This window comes from Ambystoma mexicanum, chromosome 12 (genome assembly GCF_040938575.1).
Source record: "Ambystoma mexicanum isolate Mex_15411 chromosome 12, UKY_AmexF1_1, whole genome shotgun sequence".
In the NCBI taxonomy this organism is placed as follows: domain Eukaryota; kingdom Metazoa; phylum Chordata; class Amphibia; order Caudata; family Ambystomatidae; genus Ambystoma; species Ambystoma mexicanum.
In genome coordinates, this window is record NC_090936.1 from 464,016,717 (window position 1) to 464,039,384 (window position 22,668).

Sequence of the window (22,668 nt, forward strand, 5' to 3'; positions counted from 1 at the left end):
GCTCCCAAAAGGCACCTTTCTGAATCCATTGACTTTGGCATTGCTTGTCCCTCATAGGTTGTAATTTGTTGAACATTATTACTGCTGGGAAAGGCTTACCTAGATTTCATTGGAGGATTCCAACTGTCTTACTCTTATAAGAAAGTATGTTATAACCTTTCTATTTTTCCTTATCCCTTCCTTTCTGAAACTAAGATCATATTGGTGTTATATATAGATGCAATACTATCCTTGTTATTTCAGTCACTTCAGCGTGTAGGAGAAATGTATGATCATATCAAGAGAGTATTCACCAACTTTGACTGTTGAAAATGTATTGGAAAGTTGCTTGACTTTTACAAACAATTGCCTTTTTAAAGAATGCTTAACTAAAACATGATGGATAAATAAATATATATTTATAACTGAAACCTTGAGAGTGTAAGCGTTACTTGGTTACTTGTATTGACTGATTTCATCTGTACCACTCTGCAGCTCACATTTACCCCTCTTGAGCTATGCCTGGCTGCTCAGTCGAACTACCAACTTGTGTAGTACAGACCTATACCAAAAGGCAGGTTATGTAATACCAAGCAGATGAGGCTTGTGTAGTCTCACAGTGTGACTGCACCAATTCTTACCTAACAACGGTGGGAGGCAGTGGGATTGGCGTAAAGTGGTTACAGTGACTATTTGTTGTACTTGTGCCCAACTAAACCAGCCACACCTACTAACCACCATTATATGGAAGAGAATGATGAAGATGCTAGTTTAGAGTCAAAGTCCAATCTGCAAAAAGAGTCAGAGGAGGGAGGGAAATGTCCAGAAGGGAGCAACCCGCTTCCAAACCCTGCCCTTATGCCTCAGCCACTTCCTATCCTGACCCCACAAGGTCCATATCTGAGCCCAGAATATCTTGCACTTGAAAGAGTAAGATTAGAGCTTGAATTAAAAAAACTTGAAGTACATTCTAAAAAGCAAACATCAAGAGGTGAAAATCAGAAAAAGAGAAATGTAGCATGAAATGGAAAAGAAAAAGATGTCCCTTTCTGCTTCCCTTTCTAGGTCTACTGGTCCCAAGGGACCACACCTGCCCAAAGAAGCTGTAAGTATGTATGATCCTAAACTTGATGTGTTGGGATTGGCTGAGTACGTTTGAATACACCTATAGTCTACAAGAGGGAATGATTTGATTGCATGGCTCATGTCTAGACTCCCCAAGAATGGCGCTGATGCTGTTATGGAGTTGAGTGACAGAAAAGAGTATGAGTTAATTAAGCTGTCATTAATAGCCAGATTTGGGACTCCTTCCCAGTACCTTAAGAGGTTTAGGATCCTCAAAAAGACTGATGGTACCCCTTGGGCAACCTGGGAATGTGAATGTTTGAAGAACTTAGATGGTTGGATTAAGGGTTACAGAGTAAACTCCTTTGAAGGAATGAGAAACCTTTTGTTACTTGAGACTATATTTGATGGCTGCTCTCCTGAGCTGTGACAGCACTTGGCTGACGCTAAGGAAATTGATCCTAAGAAACTAGCACAAGCTGTTGATTTATGGGCAGCCAACAGGGCCACTCATAAGGATTCTGGGGCTACTCACAAAAAGGAGCAAGAAAAGCAGCACAAGAAAGAGGGTAAAGACAATTCTAAGTCCAACCATCCAACAGAGGGCCACAAGAAAAATATGGGTAGATGCCATGGGAAACCTGGTAGGTCTAGTGAACCCTCTGGTGCCAAACCAGAGGGAGGTCAACAAAAACCTGCCTTTCCCAAAGGCATGTGGTAAATGTTTTGTATGTGGGTCTATAGGTCATGTGAAAGGGGATCCCAGATGTAAGGGTAAACCTTTAGGGGTCCACACAGCCTCCTTAACCTTCTTCCCTGAGGGAGAAGCACAAATGGCTAGTGCACACTTTCAACTACTGGCTGAAGGCCCCACTGGAGTTCAAGCCAGTGAATCTTTAGTGCCCCTGTGTCTGTTGCAACAACAGAATGTGGATGTTCATAACACCAATCCAGATAACACAAAAGAGTATTATAAGGAGAGTGTTCTTATAGATGACCAAAAGACCCCTGCCATAAGAGACACTGGGGCGAGCATTACAGTGGTTGATGAAAGTTTCTTCAAACCTGAGGATGTAGCTAAGGCACCCAAAGGTCCCACTAAACTTGCTGGAGGCCCTATCTAAATGGTTCCTATTCTGCCAGCTCTCATGCAGTGCAATAACATGACTGTTAGGATCACTGTTAGTGTATAGAATGACGTGCCTGGGAGAGTCCTGTTGGGGAATGACTTGAAGGCTCTTGGAGTAGTGTTGTGTAGTCTCACACAGTGTGACTGCACCAATTCCCACCTAACATATCTTCAGGTAGGAGGTAGGGTTACATCATAAAGAACCGGGAACGATGGAACCATACTTAAAACGCTTCCCTAGTAGACAAATGAGGAATTACTTTACGTGATTCAGATTGAATTTTCTCCCAACTAATGAAAGTCTAACCTTAAAAAAAGTGCAGAAAGGGAGTCTGGTTGTAGGTTCCGTTAGGAAAAAGATGAAGTGGAAACTCTGCACCATCTTCTGTTATGCTGCCCTGCACTGAGACTAGAATCGAATATTTTAGCAAATTTGTCTCAAACACTGCGTACGTATGTTTAGAGCTCCCACGGATGAATATGATGCAGGGAAGTTCTGTAAGCTTAATCTTGTCAGCTGTGATGTTCTTAAAAAATGCTTGTAAAATCTGTTAGTGATATTGAAGATGAAGCAGTCAGTATGTAATTGTATTGTAGTAAGGAAAGTTTTACATCTGTTTTTCGCTAAAAGCCGTGATATTAACTGTTTTTATTGGTATGTTAAAAAAGATGAATTTGTATTTGTATTTTAGAAAAATCGTACTGAATTGTATTGTTAATTTAAGAATGTATAGTAATATAGCATTAATTGTATCTCCTTTTGTAAAGGTTTTATTGAAACCAAAACAAATAAATAATAAAAGGTATGGCACCTTTACACAGGTGTTTCCAGGCGCTGACATGACAAGATGGGGGTGGGGGGAAGGGGTGGCATGGGAAATCGACAAACTACAAGCAGTTGTCCGCCTCGTATTACTGGCCCCTCACAGTAGCCACTGACAGTTTGAATGGCGCAGATCCTTGCCATTGTTTGACCTATGCGAGCTTGCAGTTCAGATCTTCGATAAATGGAGGACCTCTGCAGCCATTTGATAGATCATCGTTGGAACCAAGACCACTACGACAAAGTGCAGCTCACTGACGACACGAGGATGACTGCTGCAGTTGATCATCATTCACTACAGCCAAGTCCTGGTGAACCCCTGCTCCTCAGTGCTGATTTTAAGAGTGCCATTGTCAGTAATTCAACCCCTATACTGGTGGGAAAAACAGGTCTTGAAACCTAATCGAGGATCCATGCCCTGATATTCCTCTCCCTGTCTCCTACTACTGTTTCCCCTTGCTAATCTCATCCAACCAACTTTGCCTACCTTCTCTCTTTCCTCTCCCTACCTCTTTCTGCTCTGTCCCTCCAATATTTCTCACTCTCTTTGCTTTTATCACCTACCTCCACCCTTCGAAGCGACTCCCTTATACTGGTATACCACAAGAAAGGGTCAGCCTCATTGCCTCTACTGTCTGTCTTACGGCTACCACTGGCTATGTCTTGGTTTCTAGACTGCTTCTCTCTCTCAGCTTCCACAGTCTCTATTTATCAGTTTTTAACAAGCACCAAACTCCCTTCCTCAGCACTATACACACCCTCTTGATTCCAGTAGCTACTCTAAGGCTGTTCTGCCACTCTTCCAACCTTAGATAACTGTGTCACCCTTGTATCAGAGGACACTGCATTTGTATTAGCATCAACAACTTCAAAACATCAGTGGTTAGATCTTAATGGGGCTTGTGAGGCCGAGATTTGGGGGAGTGCCCTTTGGGTGCACTACAACAACCTCATTCTCCTGGCAATAGGGACCCAACCTTTGGTATAAGTCTGAACTACACAGGTTGGTAGTGTGGCTGAGCAGCCAGGCTTATCTCAAGAGGGGTCAATGTGAGCAGTAGTTGAGTTACACAAAGATTCACAGTGACAAGTATTCAAATAAATACTGATACTCAAGGTTTCTTGATAAAACAATTATTAATTTATATACCAGTCATTTAAACAAGCTTTCTTCCGAAGGGAGCAATATAAAAGCAACACTCAAATACACTTCAGAAATACACACTCTTAGGTTTCTCAGAATTAGTAACTACCTATTGGGGATGGCACACAGACAATCCCTACTCCCTCAGGTGACTTAGATAACTAGGCACTCTGGACATTAGTATATTACTGTTGCATTTAGAGTGTCAAAATAAAAGGGTTATTAGAACAAACGAGAGATCACAAATATTCTTTAAGCAGGCAAATACTTTTGAACCTCCCCCCCAATGTAGATTAAGTTAACCCCTTCCTGGAAGGATAAGTGCAACACAATAGCAGAGGAGAGAAGAGACATTCAGGGAACCAGGCTAAGCCAATGTCAACGGGCAAAAGTCTATGTAGCTGAGACACTTCTTGAAGGTGAGTAAAGTCTTTGCACAATGTTATTTGAAGTCTTTGGTGAAGAAAGAAGAATCAAATGTAGGGCACAAGCCGGGAGACTTGTGAACTAGAAGCTAAAAGCAAATCTGCAGTGAGAGGTAAGTTCTCTCAGACTTTACAGTACCTTTAGGTTGAAGAAAAATGCAGCAGATGACTTCTGTTCCTGTGCAGCTCTGCAGATCCTGTTGTTCCTGGGCCTCAGTCGTGGGTACAAGAGGAAGGACTTCTGGGGACTCCTGCAGCACAATGGGTCGATCACCGATGGCAACCGGGAATGTTCAAACAAGTGGCACTTCGGTATTTCAGCTCCTCGCATCTATCACAAACAGCACCACTGCGGTTTCTGGCTGGTGAGATGGACTTTCCTTGCTTCTGGGGTCCCGCACTCTGTTGAGGGGGCTCAGGCTCGGTCAGTCCTGCTTCCTGGGAGTCCGGAGGAACTTCCTGGAGCTCTTGGCCAACTTAAAAGCAATGCACGCAAACTAGTGTTCCTCTCCCTGGTTATTCGGTTCCAGCAGCGACTGTAATGGCAATTCAACCAGCTCTGAGAAGGATGTCCAGGTGGCTTACTTTGGAGTTGATTGGTCCCACCAACTCAAGAGAAGTCATCTTTGCAGGGCTCCTCTGTCGATGCGAGTTCAGAGTTTTAGCACATCTAGCGATGCGAGTTCAGAGTTTTTAGTTCAGAGTTTTAGCACAGCAACAGGGCTTCACCGGGCAAACCAGCAGTCCAGCAGTTGCAGCAGGCATCCTCTTTAAGCTCTTCTTCAGATTCCTTCGTCCAGTGGTCGACTCTGCATTCCAAGCCAAAAGCCTCACCTTTTATGCAGCTTGCTCCCATTCATTCCAGCCTAGCTGTCAGTCAGCCAGCAGGGTGGCTGTCCTTGCCGGACAGCCAGCCAGCCAATCACCTTAGAGTGCATTCCTGTCTCCTGGGAGACTAAGTACAGTGAGTTTCGGGCACCTCCCTCACTTCCTGCCCCCACCAGACACTCTGGAGCAAGAGGCGGGTTTCACTCGTGAAGCCCGCCAAAGACAAAACGAACAAAGGGACCAAACCTGGTTTGGTGCGCAGAGTAAATCTCAAGAAGGACCAAAACAACAAGAAATGGTGGAAAAAGAAGAGCGGGCCATTGTGACAAAAATGGCACCCATGGGTGCTTTACTGTGGCTGCAAACACAGCCTGCGGTAAAAACACAACACAGTAGTAAACCGTAACCACTGCCACCAGCCATTAATTGTGTAAAGGGTAACATGAAAAATGTTACATGAGAAGCTAGACAAAGGGGCTACTAAGTAATCCCTCCAGCACCCTATTGTAAGATAGTATGTGCTGGCTCTAGAAAGTTACAATGTAAGTAAAGTCAATCTCACTTTACTGCTCTTGAAAACAGTAGTTAATCCAAGAGTATGGCATTTAAACCTTGGGAAATCTAAAAGACTTCCCTGTGTCACTGCACTAAAGGTGCTGTGTGACACAATGCAAAAAGATGCTATGGAGTTTGTCAGACTCCAAAAACCAAAAGAAACACAGAGTTTAAATCACAGAAAAATACATTAGAGAGTGGGAAAAAAGGTCTCACTCTCTCCAGGTTAAAAATTAAAAATTAAGAGTCCAGCAAAAGTGCTGAGGGTCTCTAAGGTAGAGAGGAATTAGCACATTTCTGAGAATTCTCCCTGAAAGGGCTGGTTTCACATTGGAAAGGATCTGTCTACTGGATTTTTAATGCTTGCTCTTCTCGTAACTTCCGCAACTTCTACAACTTCAACTACTTCAACAACTTCAAAGTCTTTTTTCTGAATGTTACAAGAGTCAGTTTGCACTAGGGAAACAAAATTAGGTACAGGCTATTATTCTTTGATGGAGAATTAGAATTGCATTCCCTTTCTTTTCATATAGAATGCTGCTTCAACGTGGATCGGGAATCACAATTGCTTACACCTGTCCTTTTTTTGATGCAAGAGTTCTTGTAACCATTCGGGAAAGTGAGCTGCTACCCTGTGAGTGATTATCGACAACGTTCTCCTCTTAATTCGAGACACACGATCACTACGGTAATGGTTTTAATATAACAATCAGAAATAAAAAGGCTTTCCTTATACGAAAGCACTTTACTTTGTGCTAAACATGCATGGGATACATTTCCTTTGTTGTAAAGACTTCCAACAGCAGCGAACAACTTTTACTTGCTCCCAATTGTACCAAGTGTCAATTAAGCTGGTTACAGTTACCAACAAGGAGGTTTGTAGCGAATTGGAGTATGGGGCTTCACTCACTGGCTTCAAAGTTTCTGCGGTTGCGAGCGGCTTCCACTTGCTGACTTTCCTTCCTGCTACTACTACTTCCGGCACTCTTGGGACCCACACCCCTCTGCAGCACAGGTTTCTCTGATCTAGCATCGCCCACAGAGAGTCTCCTTCTCTCCCACTTCTCTCAGCTTGCTTCTGCACACAGAACTTGGATACTTGCACAACCTCAGCTCTGCAGTCTTGGCAATTAGGCATACCTTGGGCGACCATCAACTTCGCCAAGTCTCTCTCAGTGAAGCAACAGTCAAACAGAGTTTGTGAACACAGGACCAACTCAGAACCTCCAGGTGAAATCTGCGCTTCTCTCGTCACAGCGTCCCTTAAGTGGTCACACTTCCTTGTGAACTGACAACCTTGTGCTCTGCTTCTTCTTCTGCTACTACTGCCATCCTCCCAGCTCCTGTTCCAGCTCCTTCCTTCTCTGCAGCCTTTTATGCCTCTCAGGTGGGGCAATTGTCTTCAGGTGCAAGCCTTAAGTGTTAATTGCCTGACCCTGGCAAAGGCTGTTAGGCCTTCTTGCCTGTCCTTTACTTCTGCTCGCCTCTTCAGCCCTCTTCTTCATCACAGTCCGTGAATGATTCTGAGACATGCAGTTCATTTTAAGGAAATTATCTTTTCCCACTTCTTTTCCACTTTAAGGGCAGTTTGAATTTCCTTGATGTTTTTATTTATTTATTTTTGTATTTGTATAGCGCCCTAAGACCTGAGGCACTGTTATGATCAGTTACTCAAAAGAACAAGGTATATATATTTTTTGTATAGCAGGGTGAGCAGATATAATTGAATAATTGATGTTCATAATTCACAAATCAAATTGAGTGAATAACAGTGTTTTTAACGCTTTTCGGAAAGTGCAATAAGAGTGGCTTGCAATGGCCGGGAAGCTAGAGTCTCCAGCTTTAGCTTGTTTGCATTCGGGCTGGACGATGCAGTGAGCGTAGGCTGATTTAGTAGGTGTGGTGGAGGAGGCTTTTGTGAACTTTTGAGATAAGTGAGGAGGGGCATCCTTGGAAAGGCACCTATGTGTGATGGACAGTGTTTTGAAAAGGATCCATTAACGAATAGGGGCCAGCGGATTTTTTTTTTTAGAGCTGCAGTGATGTGTTCAACTCTGGGGATGTTCAGGGCTGATCTAAGAGTGTTGTTTTGGACACTCTTCTGCCTTTGACATGGTCAACCATACCATCCAGCTCAACTGTCTCCGTGATAACCTGGGTATCACCAATCAGGCTCTGGCCTTGCTGACCTCTTTCCTCTCTGATCGACCTTCCCAGATCATACTGGGGACCTTCCTATCATCTGTCTCCCTCTCTACCAGTGGTGTTCCCCAGGGGTCTAACCTTTCGCCCTGGCTTTTCAACCAATACCTGACAACTCTTGCCCACTGCATTGCCATTTTATGCTCAAATTTCCAGTGCTACGCTGATGACACTCAGCTCATTTTCAGGCTGCCCTCAGCCACCTCGTCTCCCTCTCTCATCTCTGATTGCCTTAATGCCATTCAAGATTGGTGTTCCGCCAATGATCTTTGTCTGAATGATAGCAAGACTGAGATCCTCCTCATCGGCACACCTTCTCCATCCTTTCCCCTCCCTCTCTGGCCGGCCTCCCTTGGTCCTCCTCCTAACCCCACTTGCGAGGCTAAGAACCTCAGGGTCATCTTTGATTCTACACTTTCCTTCTCTGCCCACATCTCTGATGTCTCTAAAAAGTCAAACTTCCTACTGCACCTCCTCGGAGGTACTTTGACTTTCCTATCCTTCCCCCAGAAGGTCACTGTCTCCCAAGCTCTGTTCTCTCTAGGTTGGACTATTGTAACAGCCTCTTACAAAACCTACTTGCCTCTACTCTCTGCCCTCCAGAACAGGACTGCAAGACTTGTCCTTTGCCTCAAGCCTTGGGATCATATCTCTCCAGCTCTGAAATCTCTCCATTGGGTCCCAGTGGATGCAAGGATTAAATTCAAAACCCTCTGCATTGTCCACAAGACTTTCTGAGGCTTGGGTCCAACATACCTTCAGCTATCCCTCTGCAAATACCTCCCCTCTCGAGCTCTTCGCTCCTCTACCTCTACCTCCCTCAGGGTCAGTCATTTCTCAAGGAAATGAGCTGGGGGTAGAAGACTGTCTTCGGCTGGGGGCTCCCTATGGAACAGCCTCCCTGCCACTCTAAAACTTGAGGAGAACCATCTCCGATTCTGGAAGCACCTCAAGACCTTCCTCTTTGATTCTGCCTTCGCCTCCCCTGCTGATCTGTTCTCTCCTGGCACCGTGCTCCTGGCCACCCTCTGTCCTCCGGGCCCAGGTTCCTGCTCAGCCTGCCACCCTCCCGCACTGCCTCCGGGCCACCCCTTGCACTGGGGTCTGTAGCTGTACCCATACAGCCCCCCCTTTTTTCTTCCTGCATTTATCTGACATACCCTTTCTGCTGCCTTATACTCAGCACTTGCCGGCTGCACTACCACTTCTGTTGCTTTTATTATTTATTTATTCATTATTATTTATTTGGTTCTCCTTTTGCCCCGCACTTTCCACTTCTCCCCCCTTCCTTGCACTTTTCTCCTCCCCCTCCCCCATGCACTTAAGAGTTCTCAATGTCACTGGGTCTAGTAAGATCGCTGTTTTGTTCTCCCCTGTTCCCCTCCCTTGCCTTGTCGTGCTCTGAAACACTTGTGTATGAGCGCAATAGAAATAAAATATCAATTGAATTTGATTCAATTCTACCTGCATCTTTCGAATGTTGTAGTCCGAGTTACCTGCAAAAAGGGCATTACAATAGTCAAGCCTGGATCCTATGGTGGCTCTGGCAATTGTCAGGCAACTGTCCGGGGAGAGGAAGGGTCTGGAGGCGTTGATTAGGCGGTCGAGGAGGCAATGGCACTGACATGTCGTCTGAGAGAAAGGGAGGCATCTAGGTATACTCCCAGCGTTTTCACAAACGGTGAGACTGGGTTTGTGATGCCATCAGTCTAGAAGGAGGAATATTGTGGGTCCAGTCTTTTGATCTTTGATGGTGGTCCCATCAAAAGTATCTGTCTTTTCGGTGTTAAGGCTCAGCAGGTGAGTGGCCATCCAGAATGGGACTGTTGTGATTGGCCGATAGCTGGTTGGGATGGTAGGGTCTAGAGTAGGTTTTTTTGATAAGGGGGAGCACCCAGGCTTCCTTGAGGCTGGTGGGGACTATACCAAAGGAAAAGGAGGTGTTGATGAAGGCAGCAATGAGGGGTGCTAGGATGTTAGCGCAGTCTTTGATAAGACTTGCTGAGCAGGTGTCTCCTTTACATCGGGAAGGTTTAAGGACTTTTAAGATGGATATAACTTCAAATTCAGAGACATTGGTAAAGTGGAATGTGGGGAGATCTTGAAGGATCCTAGTGAGGGGTGGAGGGGATGTCGGTGATGTTTGAGAAAGTTTTAACAAAGAATGTTTGCTATCAATTTTCCTGTGTAGGGAGTCAACTTTAGAGATCATGGCGTCTTGAATCTTGGTGTACCATGTGGCATATTTGGATATGGTTTTGGGGGGCTGGTAGGGGCTTTATAGTTCCCAAATTGTAGTGAAGATGTCTTTGGTGTTAGATTTGGCCTTGGCAATGCGGGCATTGTATAAGGGGGATTTGGCAGAGAGGATGTCCTTTTTGTAGTGTTTGGCGGCTGTTGTGAACAGTAACTTTTTGGATTTTGAAGGTGATTTCTTCCTGTTAGCTTCTGCAAGGCATCCGGGCACCAGCGTTGTCTCGATAACCCACTGCCAGGGGCGCTCCCGTTTTTTCACGCACCACAGCACCTGTCCTCCCTCTGCCGCAATATAGCAGGGCTCCCCGCTGATTTGTCACCTCTCTGTATGCCTGCTCGGGTCATCTGTACCAAGACCCGGTGTCTGTGTAGCCCTCCTGTCAGCAAGTGCGCCTCTCAGGCCTCTGCAACCCGCTGCAGCATCTTTCAGCAGGTTAAGCACAGAGCGCATCCACGTGTGTGAGTCCGGCTCCTTCTTGGGTTTTGTCTCTCTTCAGCGGATCTGGGCAGTGTCGATCTGGCCATTCGCACCGATGTGCAGGTCGGATCAGCGAATGCCTGCCTCCCCCAGTAGTGTGCTACCTGCCAGTCTACCCTCACTTCAATGCTCCGCTAGTGACTGGGCATGGGCGGTCACGTTGCTGGCTTCTATTCCTCCCTTCAGCTCACTCTATCTCGCTGCGTCGTCCGCCATCTATACTTGCCAGGGGTTCCACACTTCTGAGCCTCCTCCAACCACACGGAAGCCCCGATTTTGGGCAAACACACTGCAAGGGTGTAGGCAACCCTTTCCCACGCCTGTGGATCGCCTCTCAACTTTCCAGGTTCCACCACCTCATCAACATACAGGATCAAGACGGGAACTTTGTTGCTTCACCTCCTCACTCCATGCGTTCAGGCCATGCCCCAGGGGATCTCCCTGTATACACACCATTGGACCTATTCTATCAAATCTATAATTCCAGAAGCACATACACTTATGAAATATTTACTAATTTCCCAGCATGTACATTCAATGTATATACCCACTCAGTACTTTCACAAATAAAAAAGGGCTGGGATTTAATCTATTCTCCTTTAGAGTACAGTTCCCTTGAGTCATTATATTTCCCCTTTACATGGTACTTGCATAAAAATATCGTTTTGTGGTCTCCAGGCAGGTGAGCCCCCTCTAAGGACTGGCCCCATTCTCCCCCACAATGCAGGTATACACCAGTCAGCAAGATAGGATCAGCTTTCCTTCACAACCCAGTTTCTCTTAAAGTGCATTGGGCATGTCTGATCTCTTTCTACTAAAGAGGGCCTGGGGTTTCTACTCCAGGTGGGTTTCTCTTACAGTGCACTGTAAGTAATCCAAAATAGGCCCAAAGGAAAGCAATCTATTATATTCTCCTTTCTGGTGTTGTCAAATCTCCTTTCTCTCCTTCTTCCCAACAATCAGTCAGTCTATGAGTGAGCGAGTGTGTCCAGAATCTATGGGTTTGGACTTTTATAGATTAGAAATCCCCCCTGTTAGAGATGTATTTCATTTCTCTCATCTAATGTGTAAGTGTATGTGATTGGACAATTTTCCAATTGTGACATCACACTAAACCATCTTCTCTGTGCTTATTGTGCAATCTAATGGGAGTAATGGGAGTAACTTCCAAACCCATTTTCCCTCCCTCTTGAAGTGATGTAATCTTAAAGATTTCTACATTAAACAATTATAATATCCTGAAACATCATATTCCTCACATGCAATCATGTTACTAATCAGTTCATCAGATTGCTCTAACTCAGGTGAATCCAATCATGTAATTTTCATCTCGGCACGACATGTGATGTGGTGTTACAGATTTTTACATTTTTCTCTCTGATACTTATAGAAAATACTAATTTTCCATCTCAGAATAACGGGCTAGTCGGCATGGATGCTAGGATATATGAATCACTAATGTGTGCATTTGTGCTAAAAGAAGATCTCTACCCACCTAATTTGCATGTTTATACAAACATCAACAAAAATAATTTTACATTCAGCTGGTAGAGCTTTTCACCTGAACAATTAAAAAAGGCCAGCTTCTACAGCATTTCCTTCAAAGGTGATCAACAAAAATATGATTCCATATGTAATATTTGAAAAGGTTATTTCTTTACATGTAGTGTGTTGAACATATTATTAATGGTACTCCTGGTCTGGTAACAGCCAAATGATATCACTTCCTTTTGAAAACCAGAGCTGGCCCATTTATGACTCCTGAGAATCTGGTTGCCATGGGGCCAGTGCCAGAAAGCTCTTTGATGCACAAAACTGGTAATGCCATTTGTTGACCCAGTCCCGCCCCCTTAAGTGAGTCCAGAATCAGCCTGTCCCTTATGTCAGACACCAGTACTCTGAAAGTGTGAATTGCATTCTCCTGACTGATCAAAAGATCTGAATATTTCATAACAACCAATACTAAAAAAAACTCCCTCGACCCCTCCATCCCTACCAACTACCACCCCATCACAACAGTGCCCTTCATCCTAAAAATCTTCGACTGTGCAGCCCACATCCAGGTACAACAATACCTTGAAGCCAACCACAACTTAGGCACCCGTCAATCAGACTTCCGCCGAAAGCATGGCACGGAAACTGCCCTGCTCAATTTGAAAAATCAACTATACGACATCAAAGACACAGGTAAAGTTGCCTTGCTCATCATGCTGGATCTCTCAGCTGCTGGATCTAGTCGACAATCAGTTTCTATGAGATCACCTCACCACCACAGAAAACATTTCTCTTGCATCCACTGACTGGCTCAAATCCTTCCTAGCATACAGATCCTCTCAGGTCTTCATAGACAATAACGGTGCAACACACATGCCACTTACCTGCAGCGTCCCCCAAAGTTCTTGCCTTTCCCCGACTCTGTATAACATTTATACAAAAACCCTTTTTGATCACCTGGATGTCCTCGGAATCACCTACATGAATTATGCTGATGACACTCAAATTCTCCTCCCCCTCTCAGGATCTTACCACCAAGACACTGCAACCATCAACTCAGTCTACAACATCGTCCAAAATTGGATGGCAACCCACATGCTATGCTTAAATGACGATAAAACAGAGATTCTCATTGTTGGCTCCCTCAACACTCTCTGCAACTTGGATCCGGCCTACAATTCCTTCAACATCGACGGCAACCTAATCCCCATTTCAACTGCTGGCCAAACTCTGGGTGTCTATGTAGAATCTTCACTCGTCCTCTGACGTCAAGTTAATGCCATCTCCTCCACTGCCGCCTACACAGCCAAACTGATCAATGCCAGTAATCCTTTCATCTCCATATCCAATTGCCTCACAATTGCCAGAGCCATCACCGTGGCCAAGCTGGGCTACTGCAACGCCCTCTTTGCTGGCACTTTAGAACGCAACCTGAAAAGGTTACAAATCATCCAAAACAATGGCCTCCGAGTTGCCCTCCACCTTACCAAACATGCCCACTTATCAGAAGCCAGAAAAGACGCCAATTTTCTGACGCTCCAAGAGCGAATAAACTTCAAGATCCTCTCCATTGTTCACAAGTGCCTTTCCGAAACTGAACCTGCCTACCTGTCTCAGCACGTGGAATGATACTCGCCCACTAAGATCCTCACACGACCACTTGCTCAAAGTGCCTAGCTTCAATCGCCAATCTACATGAGGCTCAGGCTTCCCTGTCATCGCCGCCAAGCTGTGGAACAATCTCCCCTTGTTCTTGAGACTGGAACCCTTTTATTGGTCCTTTAGGGGGAATTAGAAAACCTGGCTTTTCTCCAAAGCTTCAAGGAGCCAAGACATCTTGAATGTATGCCTCCTACTCTCCCTGTTTACCGTTACCTGTACAGCACTTCCCCTTTCCCTAATGTAACTATTGCCTAGATACCTGAGGGTTCAGTGGGCTGCTAGAAATGCAAAAATAAATAAATAAATATTAGTTGGATTTTTTTAAGGGTTTTTTTCTTAGGCCCTGTGATGGATGGAAGCTGTGAAGGGGAAACATTTGTTAATACCCAGGCCTATTTCTGAGAACAAGGCAAATGAGCAATGTCATAGCATTTATGGTCACACTTCAAAGCATAGGATTCTCTTCTCTGAAGCAAGCCATCCCTTTTGTTACTGTGTTGCTTTGGCCAGGGAAAGGTATGTAATTTAGACTTCTAGGCCCAAAGCTGCTGTTTTATAAACAAATGCATTTAAAAGTCGTTTTCTTTTCATTGTCCCACTCCTTAAAGTCCCCTCGCCAGAGTTCTGAACTGAGGGAGCGAGGCAAATCGACCAGGTGGTAACTGTTCTACATTTGTGTCTCTGAAAAGGCGTCAAAACCATAATCTTCATTGGAGCCTGAAGAATCCTTTGCTGGGGGTCCCTTCTCTCAACTGCTGCTGTGACATCCCTTCAAGAGTCTTCCCTTTTGCCACCACGACCAAGGAACAGGTGACGGGGTCTGCAGCTGCTGCATCGTGAAGGCGTCCGGCTTCATTCTTTTTATCGCTCCTCAGGTACTGTGAAACTCTCGGCAAACCTTACCTAGAGTTGTTTTGCTGGAGTGCTGATTTGTGTAGTTGGGAGTTCGCCCATACATGTTCGCTCAGGCCTAATGTCAGTGTGCTTACAGGGAGCATTCTCCGAAGTCCCTGGCCCTTTTTTCAACCAAGATTATTACTAACTGGCTGCATAATACTTCCTCGGGAACTTTGGAACTTTCTACAGTTTGTGCCTACCTGTTTTGCTCCCAATCAGACTCTGAGACACTCATACCTAGTTAGGGATTGGCTTCTCAAGTGTAAGGTCTCTGTGAAAGTGTTGCAAAGTATTTACTTGTTTTGTATTGGTTTTGTTTCTAACTTTTAAAACGTTGACATTAGTCTGGCTTTGCCACTGCTTTTTCACACAAGCACTCTGCATGCTGGGGACAGTTTTATTCACCGGGGTAGACGCTTACCTGACTTTTGGAACCCTTTTGCCATCTACAAGACCCTTCAACCAACTTTTCCTGTCTCCAAAACTACTTGGAACTTTATGAACTTTTAGGGCAAAAGGCCCTAGTCAATTTAGGGTTGGACTTCTAAAGTTGGGGTTTTATTCTTGTGGACTGCCATTGCAAATCTAACCATTACCGTTTCCTTTCACTATTGTAAGAGTGGGTGTATTGTGGTTTCATTGCACTGGCTACTTGGACTGTAAATGGCATACATGACTTACCCTAATCGTATTTCTGATGCTTGTATCTACTTAGATTCACATGCTTTGCATTGGCCGACATCTAGTGGTAGGCGCAGAATAGTTCAAAAAGGGACGTTGACTGGGTGTGTTTGTAATATTATCCCTAGTATGATATGTACCATACACATGATCCCTCACATGTCGTGGTCCCTCATATTATTTGCTTATAGTCATTTTTATAAAGTGTAATCTTTGATTACTTACGTATTGGACTCCTTGTGGACCCTTGACCAGGTTCACCCCTTCCCGAGACTTAGCTTTGAAAACTCTCCTTGCTACATTGATTGGTTTGGCTACAGCTCCCAGAGTTGTCCCTCTTCACTAACTAGGTTGGCATACTGTACATCTATCCACCAGGCCAGAGTATAGAAATCCATTCTAACACCCTGCACCTTTTCAGTTCCCCTTCCCTCAATCTGTTTTCACTAGATGTATCTATCTTTGTTTTCAACTTTGCTCCTAAACTAGTGTGTTAATCACAAAAAACTTTTTTGTTAAACCCTGAACATCTGCTATGTGGTGCTGAGCCGGCTCATAATATGTATTAAACGCAAGACTAATTGGGCTTGTATCACTTCCGAGCTCTACCCAAGGGTATAAGGTACTACTAGGCGTGGGCCCAGCCAGCTCACCACCATGGCAGAATATAGCCCAGTTAGTTAAATGTCAGTGTTGTCTGGTTCTTGGTTGTTTATTACTGCACTCCGGGCCAGTTAGATTTACTTACATGAGGCTCACAGACCTGCTGAATGAGTGTCCTCCTGAAAATGGCAGAAGCCCCATGCTAGCCTTCAGCTACTGCTTTGGAGTCTGAGTTCTGCACACAGTCAAATATGAAAGAAGTATCGTTGCCTCTTTGAGTAATTGCTTGTTTGACCTTGTCATTAAAAACTCCATAATTTCCCCTCCCACCATTTCCACAGCAAATTCTTCACCTGGCAGTTCTGCACACAGAGCAATGAGTTACTTACATTTGATAGAACTTCCAGAGAGTAATGTTCTGAATCCTCTGTATTCCCTTAATGGTGTATCCGGACATGGTCAATTTGAAGGACTTCTCAATTTCTTGGAATTCCACTGAATTATTTGCAATGTTCACCGGCTGTAATTGACAAAGTTACATTCTGTGATACTGCAACCATAACCGCATGTATTCTGTTTCTACACAAGACACATCTGTTAACTAAATTACAATGAGATCTTGTTTGCTTGGCAGGTCCACAAAATAATGGGGGCCATTCAAACCAAAAGACTGATATGTCAATGTTAATGTCTGAGGAGCAAGTAATTGGAAATCATAACCATGCCGGTCCTGTAACAACGGTGCCGGTACGCTTACCGGCACCGTTGTAACCGGACCGGCATAGTACGACTCTGCAGGTGGAACGGCACCTGCCCGCAGAGTTTCACGTTATTAACGGTGCCAGTGCTTCCATGGTCCCCATTCCCATTGAGTCGTATGGGACTCAAATGGGAATGTGGATTTACATTTACCGCCGCCTGATTTCCCGGAATGCCGGGATTGTAATCTCCCGGTGTGTCTGGCAAGCCAGGTGCCGGTAAATCTTGCAAGTCCGGTGGCAACCCGCTGGTAGACTTTCTTCATCACCCCATTTGGCCGAAAGTTTAAGTGCTGTGTTTTCAAGTGCCTACTTGCATTGCTTCACAGTACTTACATTATTGAAAATGGCTTGCTTAGCTTCTGTTTGCAAGCTCTGACTGTAATACTGACAACAGGTTGAAGACTCAGATTAGTTGCCCCTTGATCATTTCTCAGTCACATTCTATTATTTGATATTATTTTAGGCTGCATTTAGAAAGCTCAGTGACTGCTTTTTATACGTCCACTTGGTACTGGCAGCAGCTGAGGAAAAGTGGCAAACTGCCATGAGCTGGTTGTTGGGGTTGTATCGTGAGACCATGCACCACTCTGTGAGTTGTGGCACAAGTTCCTCTGGTAGTTGTGCAGTTCCCTCCAAGCACTTTTTGCAGGACTTGGGGACTTTTCGTCTATGTTACTGAGCGGGCGGGAACCTTTTTTTCCCACGCACTCATTCTTTTACTCTATCCATGGGAGTCATTTTTGGAGTCATGCTTTCCTCCATCTTTTCAAAGGCATCTGTAATTTACTTTGGCAGCACACACCACCTTTTGTGCAGTGCTGAGGGGTTACACTGTACCCCGTTCTCACAGCTCCTGTAACATTGTTGTGCAAGCATAGCAGAATGGCTGGTGGCAGTGGACATGTTCTACTGGCATTTGTGTGATTTGTACTCACAGGCTGTGTTCGCAGCCATGGGAAAACACAGAAAGGTCACCATTGACCCAAAAACGTGGCTATATTCTTTTTTGCCATTTCTTATCTGCTGGTCCCTTCTTGGTCCTTCTTCTGCCGTGCTGGGTGGGGGAGGTCTTGGTTTGACTTTTGTCTTTGGCGGGAATCTTTTGTGAAGCTCGCCAAGGCTCCAGTGTGTCTTTGAGGACAGGAAATGGGAGAGGAATATAAAACATTGCTGTTCTTTGTCTTCTGGTGTGCCTGCCTGGAACCAGTTCAAAATGGGGGGTCTGGCTGTCCTGAAATGACAGCCATCACCCAGAGTTTGAATGGTGCATGGGTGCTGATTGGCTGGGTTCCTTCATAAAAGGAATAAATCCTGAAGCTGAAGACAAGCTGACCCTTGAAACTAAAGAAATTATAAGGAAGAAGAGAAGATGTCCGCAGCCACTTTCAGATGACCAGAGATTCCTTCTGTGTAACCGCTGCTTTCCAACCCCTTCTTCCAAGCATCAGGAGAACTCTGAAGAGGATGACTTTCCCGTTTAGATTGGTGGGACCAATCAGTCTTGAAACAACCTGCTTTTCAAGCCATCCCACAATGAGCTGTGACCTTCACAGCGGCAAACCGTCAATACCCTGGGACCTGTGGGCAGTGTGTAGGGCATCATCTTTTGAAGATCGATTCCTCACAAAACTTTGATGGACTCCTTCTGGACCTCCAGAGGCAAGCATCCACTCCTTAAAGTCCCCTCACTGGAGTTCTGGATTGAGAAAGTGAGGCAAATCGACCAGGCGATAACCGTTATACTGTTGTGTCTCTGGAAAGGCAGGATTGTTCCTAACTGGCTGCAGAAGACTTCCTCTGGAACTATGGAACTTTCTACAGTTTGTGCCTACCTGCTTTGCTCCCAATCAACTCTGAGACACTCATACGTAGATAGGGATGGCCTTCCCAAGTCTGAGGCCTCTGTGCAAGTGTTGCAAAGTATTTACTTATCTTGTGTTGCTTTTGCTTCATTTAGTTAATCTGAAATAGTTATTACAAAAGTATTTTACTTACCTTTTAAATTGCATACTGCCATTCTCAAAGTACACAAAAGAGTGTTTTTTACCAAAACAGTGGTTTTACTTGCCTTTGAATTGTATTCATCTGCTTCATAAGTGATCACACCAGCGGTATTCAAACTGTGGGTCGCGGTCCCACAGGGGTCAGCGGATACATCCCTAGGGGGCCCTGAGAGCTTAGACTGAAATTGGGCAGGGGCGTCTCACATGGTCAGGCTGAAGCATGAAACTGTCTCAGGCAACAAATGAAAAAGTGGGCCACAGTTGTAAATGAATATTCATTCCTTTAGTCACAGAGTGTTTAAATAGTACACAAGGGGGTGCTTTGTGTTAAAACGTAAGTAAATTGTGATATTTAAAGAATATTTATTCAGCAACAATGGTGAGAATTACTAGCTGCATAGTGAAGTAACTCATCAAACTGGCCCACATTGGTCAAAATGGTGGCCCATTTTGACTGGCCCACACTAGCCCACACTAGCATTTTGCATTTTTGGTACAGGCATTGCCCTATAGGCCAGTCCGAGCCTGGCATCTCCTCCATAATGGTGAGGGGGACCCCACCCAGTGGCCCCCTCATCCATTATGGAGGAGCTAAAGCACCAGCCCAGTGAAACAGTGCTTTTCTCAGCTGAGGGAGTGCTGCTGGGCTGACTGAACTATCAAAGGGAAACACTGTTTCTCTTTGACTGTTCAGTTCTGTTCTCCAGCCGGACATGCTCACTCAGCCATGCAAGGCAGGGGCGTTTTACTTCACCAGCATTGCATAGCTCATTGGAAATGCTGGTTGGGGCACTGCATGTCTGTATGTGCGAGGGGGAGCTCCTGCGCCTCCTCGCACATACGACAGAGCAGCCTGGAGCATGGTGTTTCAGCACCTACATGCAAGCCAATGCAGAAACTATGTTTATGTTAATTGTCTTTACTTAAACATGTGTATGGATGCATGTATGCTTGTGTTATGAGTGAGTGTATGGTGATGGATGCTCGTGTGAATGATAGAGTGATTGCTGTATGAATGTGCAGCACCTTGCATACACACTAATCATGTTGATTGTGTTAGGCCCAGTGGGTCCCAGGGGACAGGGATGGCATCTTTTTACTGGACATCTATAATAGATGTCAAGTAAAAAATGTCATGTCTGCCCCCTGGGCCCCCCACCACTAATTGCAAATGGTTTGGCTATTTACCCATTTTTTTTTAAGTATGCTCTACAATGCAACATTTTAACCCATTATTTTAAAAGAAATCACGGGGGGAAACCTCCCCCCGAACTCCTCTTTATTGGTTTGGGCTCCCTCACTGTGCTCAGTCGCTATGGCATTTTTGTGGGAAATCGTTATGCCACTCCACTTAAAAAAATCACCATCCGCCACTGGCCTTCGGACTATGTTGGGAACGGGATGAGGGGAGCACAGGGACTGTGGTGGGAGCACGATGGCCGGGAACCATGGGATAGTGGTGGGAGCAGAGTGGAGAGAGCCCAGGTTGTGTGATGGGGTGGGGAGAGACCATGGACTGGGTAGGAGTGGGATGAGGGAGCCCAGCGACTGTGAATGGAGCAGGTGACTGTGCACAATACATACTGTCCATTTGGCATTTCTGGGGGGTCCCAGCCTGCCCATATTTTGCTCAGGGGGCCCCCGGCCAAGAAGGTTTGAAGACCACTGGATTACATTGTGGTTTACTCACCTGAATTATTACATTGGTTTTCTAATGTGTTTACTAGCTTGAAATAGAACTTGCATATCTGAAGATGTATCTTTGCCTTGGGTATATATTTGCAGTAAATAACTGACTGCTCTGCGACACTACCAGAACCTTGAGTGGCACAGGCCTATACTAGAATTTGGTGCACCGTATACCAAGGGGACAGTTTTATAAAGTACTACCATAGGTAGACTTTAGAAAAACTCCCAAACACACCCTTTGTTGCGTTTGGTACAACCACTAACCCTAGGGGTAAGGCTAAAACACCTGACAAGAATGGGAAGCCAAACCTCTCTTAGTATAGGTAACGTGGTCAGATGGATAAAGCTTAAATCTTCGGTCGGTCAAAACATAGGTGTAATTACTCCACACACATAACTCCAGAAAGGAAAAAAAGCGCAAATGTTAAAGTTTTAAAAGTTTAAGTTGAAAAGCTATTGTGGCAGTAATAAAGAGAGTATAGCATAATGTGAGCCTCCTGTCTTGTCATAAGATATATCCTTTAATAAAGTAACCCATGTAAAACTACCTGTTCAAATAAGTGCTTTGGGTGGTATTGGGAAATATGTACTTTTTTTTGCATTCTTCCGATAGACTTCTATGGGACACCTTGTTTTTTTGCATTCTTTTGGCTGCTGCACTAACTTTTTGGAGGTAAGTAAGGCCTTTTGCTTTACTTCCCTTGCTTTGCACTACTTTTTATGGGGAAACTGATCACTCCCTAAGACTAAGTATTAGGAGTTTATGGCCTTCATTCTGAGTACGGCGGTGAAGTAAAAAACAAAACAAGGTTAACTGGGTGGTGATTCCGTTACTGATGTATTACTGCACCACCATACTACAATTTAGGTGGTGAACTGGAGGATTTACCTCCAGCAAAAAGCTGGATGTAAATCTGCTGTTTTACTGCCAAAGATCAGCAAAATTGGCACAATTACCACCAACAGTGATTCTGATGAAATCACAATTTTTGGGATTCCTATGGACTCCAATAAATGGGGACTAACATTGCATACCGCCACTTGTAATACAGCGGTAAATCTGCCAGCCCAAGTGGCGGCAATGGTCAATCTGTTTGGTGGTAGTTTGGCAGATTTACCACCTAAATACCACCAAACTTGTAATGAGGTCCTATGTCTCGCTTAGTGAATTTCTTGTATTTTGAAAGCTGCACACGTCACCTTACAGTGAAGAGGAGTATGGATACTTTTATCCTTACAGCTTATAGCTCAGTGTCTCAAAGGCTCACATCTTATGTGTGATGTTAAGATGGATTTTCAAAATCAACACTGGGGGGAAGATTTTAGGAGGCCACCCTAGGTATGGTGACGAGGGAGCTTTGAGAGTTTAGCCAAAACTCAGTTAATGTACGTGGAAGAACAGTCAAGTCTTAGTCTCATGAGTGAGTGAGAGTGATCTAGTGCCCCAACAAGCCCACACAGAACAACACACAATAATTCAGCTTAGACATTTAATTATAAAAATACAATTATTTATTAGGCCTTTCAGAATGCACTAAGAAATTAAACTACTACTTAGTATTATTCTACAATATTGTATGATACACATATATACAATCACCGAAGGTTCATATATGCATTAAAAGTCACTTATTCAGCCTGCAGCTAGTAGATTAAATGCAATAAATAATTGAACCAGATTACAAATTAATTCCCTAATTTAAGCAGTCCAAACTCTAAGAAGAATGGGGCTTTGTGTCCAAAAGTCACAGGAGTAACACTGTTTCTCCCTTGAAGAGAATCTCTGCAGGTAAAGTACAGTTCACTTGTGCTGGTGATAGTTCAAACAGTTCAACAATTTTACTAAAGGTAAATCAAGGTTTTGTTACATTTCAGATTACTCTACCAAGGTTTGATAACCAAAAGGTGAGTGGAATGGAATGCAAGAGAAAAAGAGACTTATTCCCAATGTTATCATGGGGAGGGCACGGGGGACAGAAACATTGCGTTTACTT

The 22,668-nt window shown here is 44.5% G+C and overlaps 1 protein-coding gene across 1 annotated transcript in view; it reads right to left on the reverse strand.

The window, feature by feature from the left end:
* LOC138513667 (zinc finger CCCH-type antiviral protein 1-like) overlaps window positions 1-22,668 on the reverse strand; it is a 406,876-nt gene that overhangs the window by 87,046 nt on the left and 297,162 nt on the right. Inside the window, exon 11 of the mRNA XM_069628726.1 lies at window positions 16,611-16,741. Coding sequence (XP_069484827.1) covers window positions 16,611-16,741 — 131 coding nt within the window. The remainder of the gene's footprint in view (window positions 1-16,610; window positions 16,742-22,668) is intronic.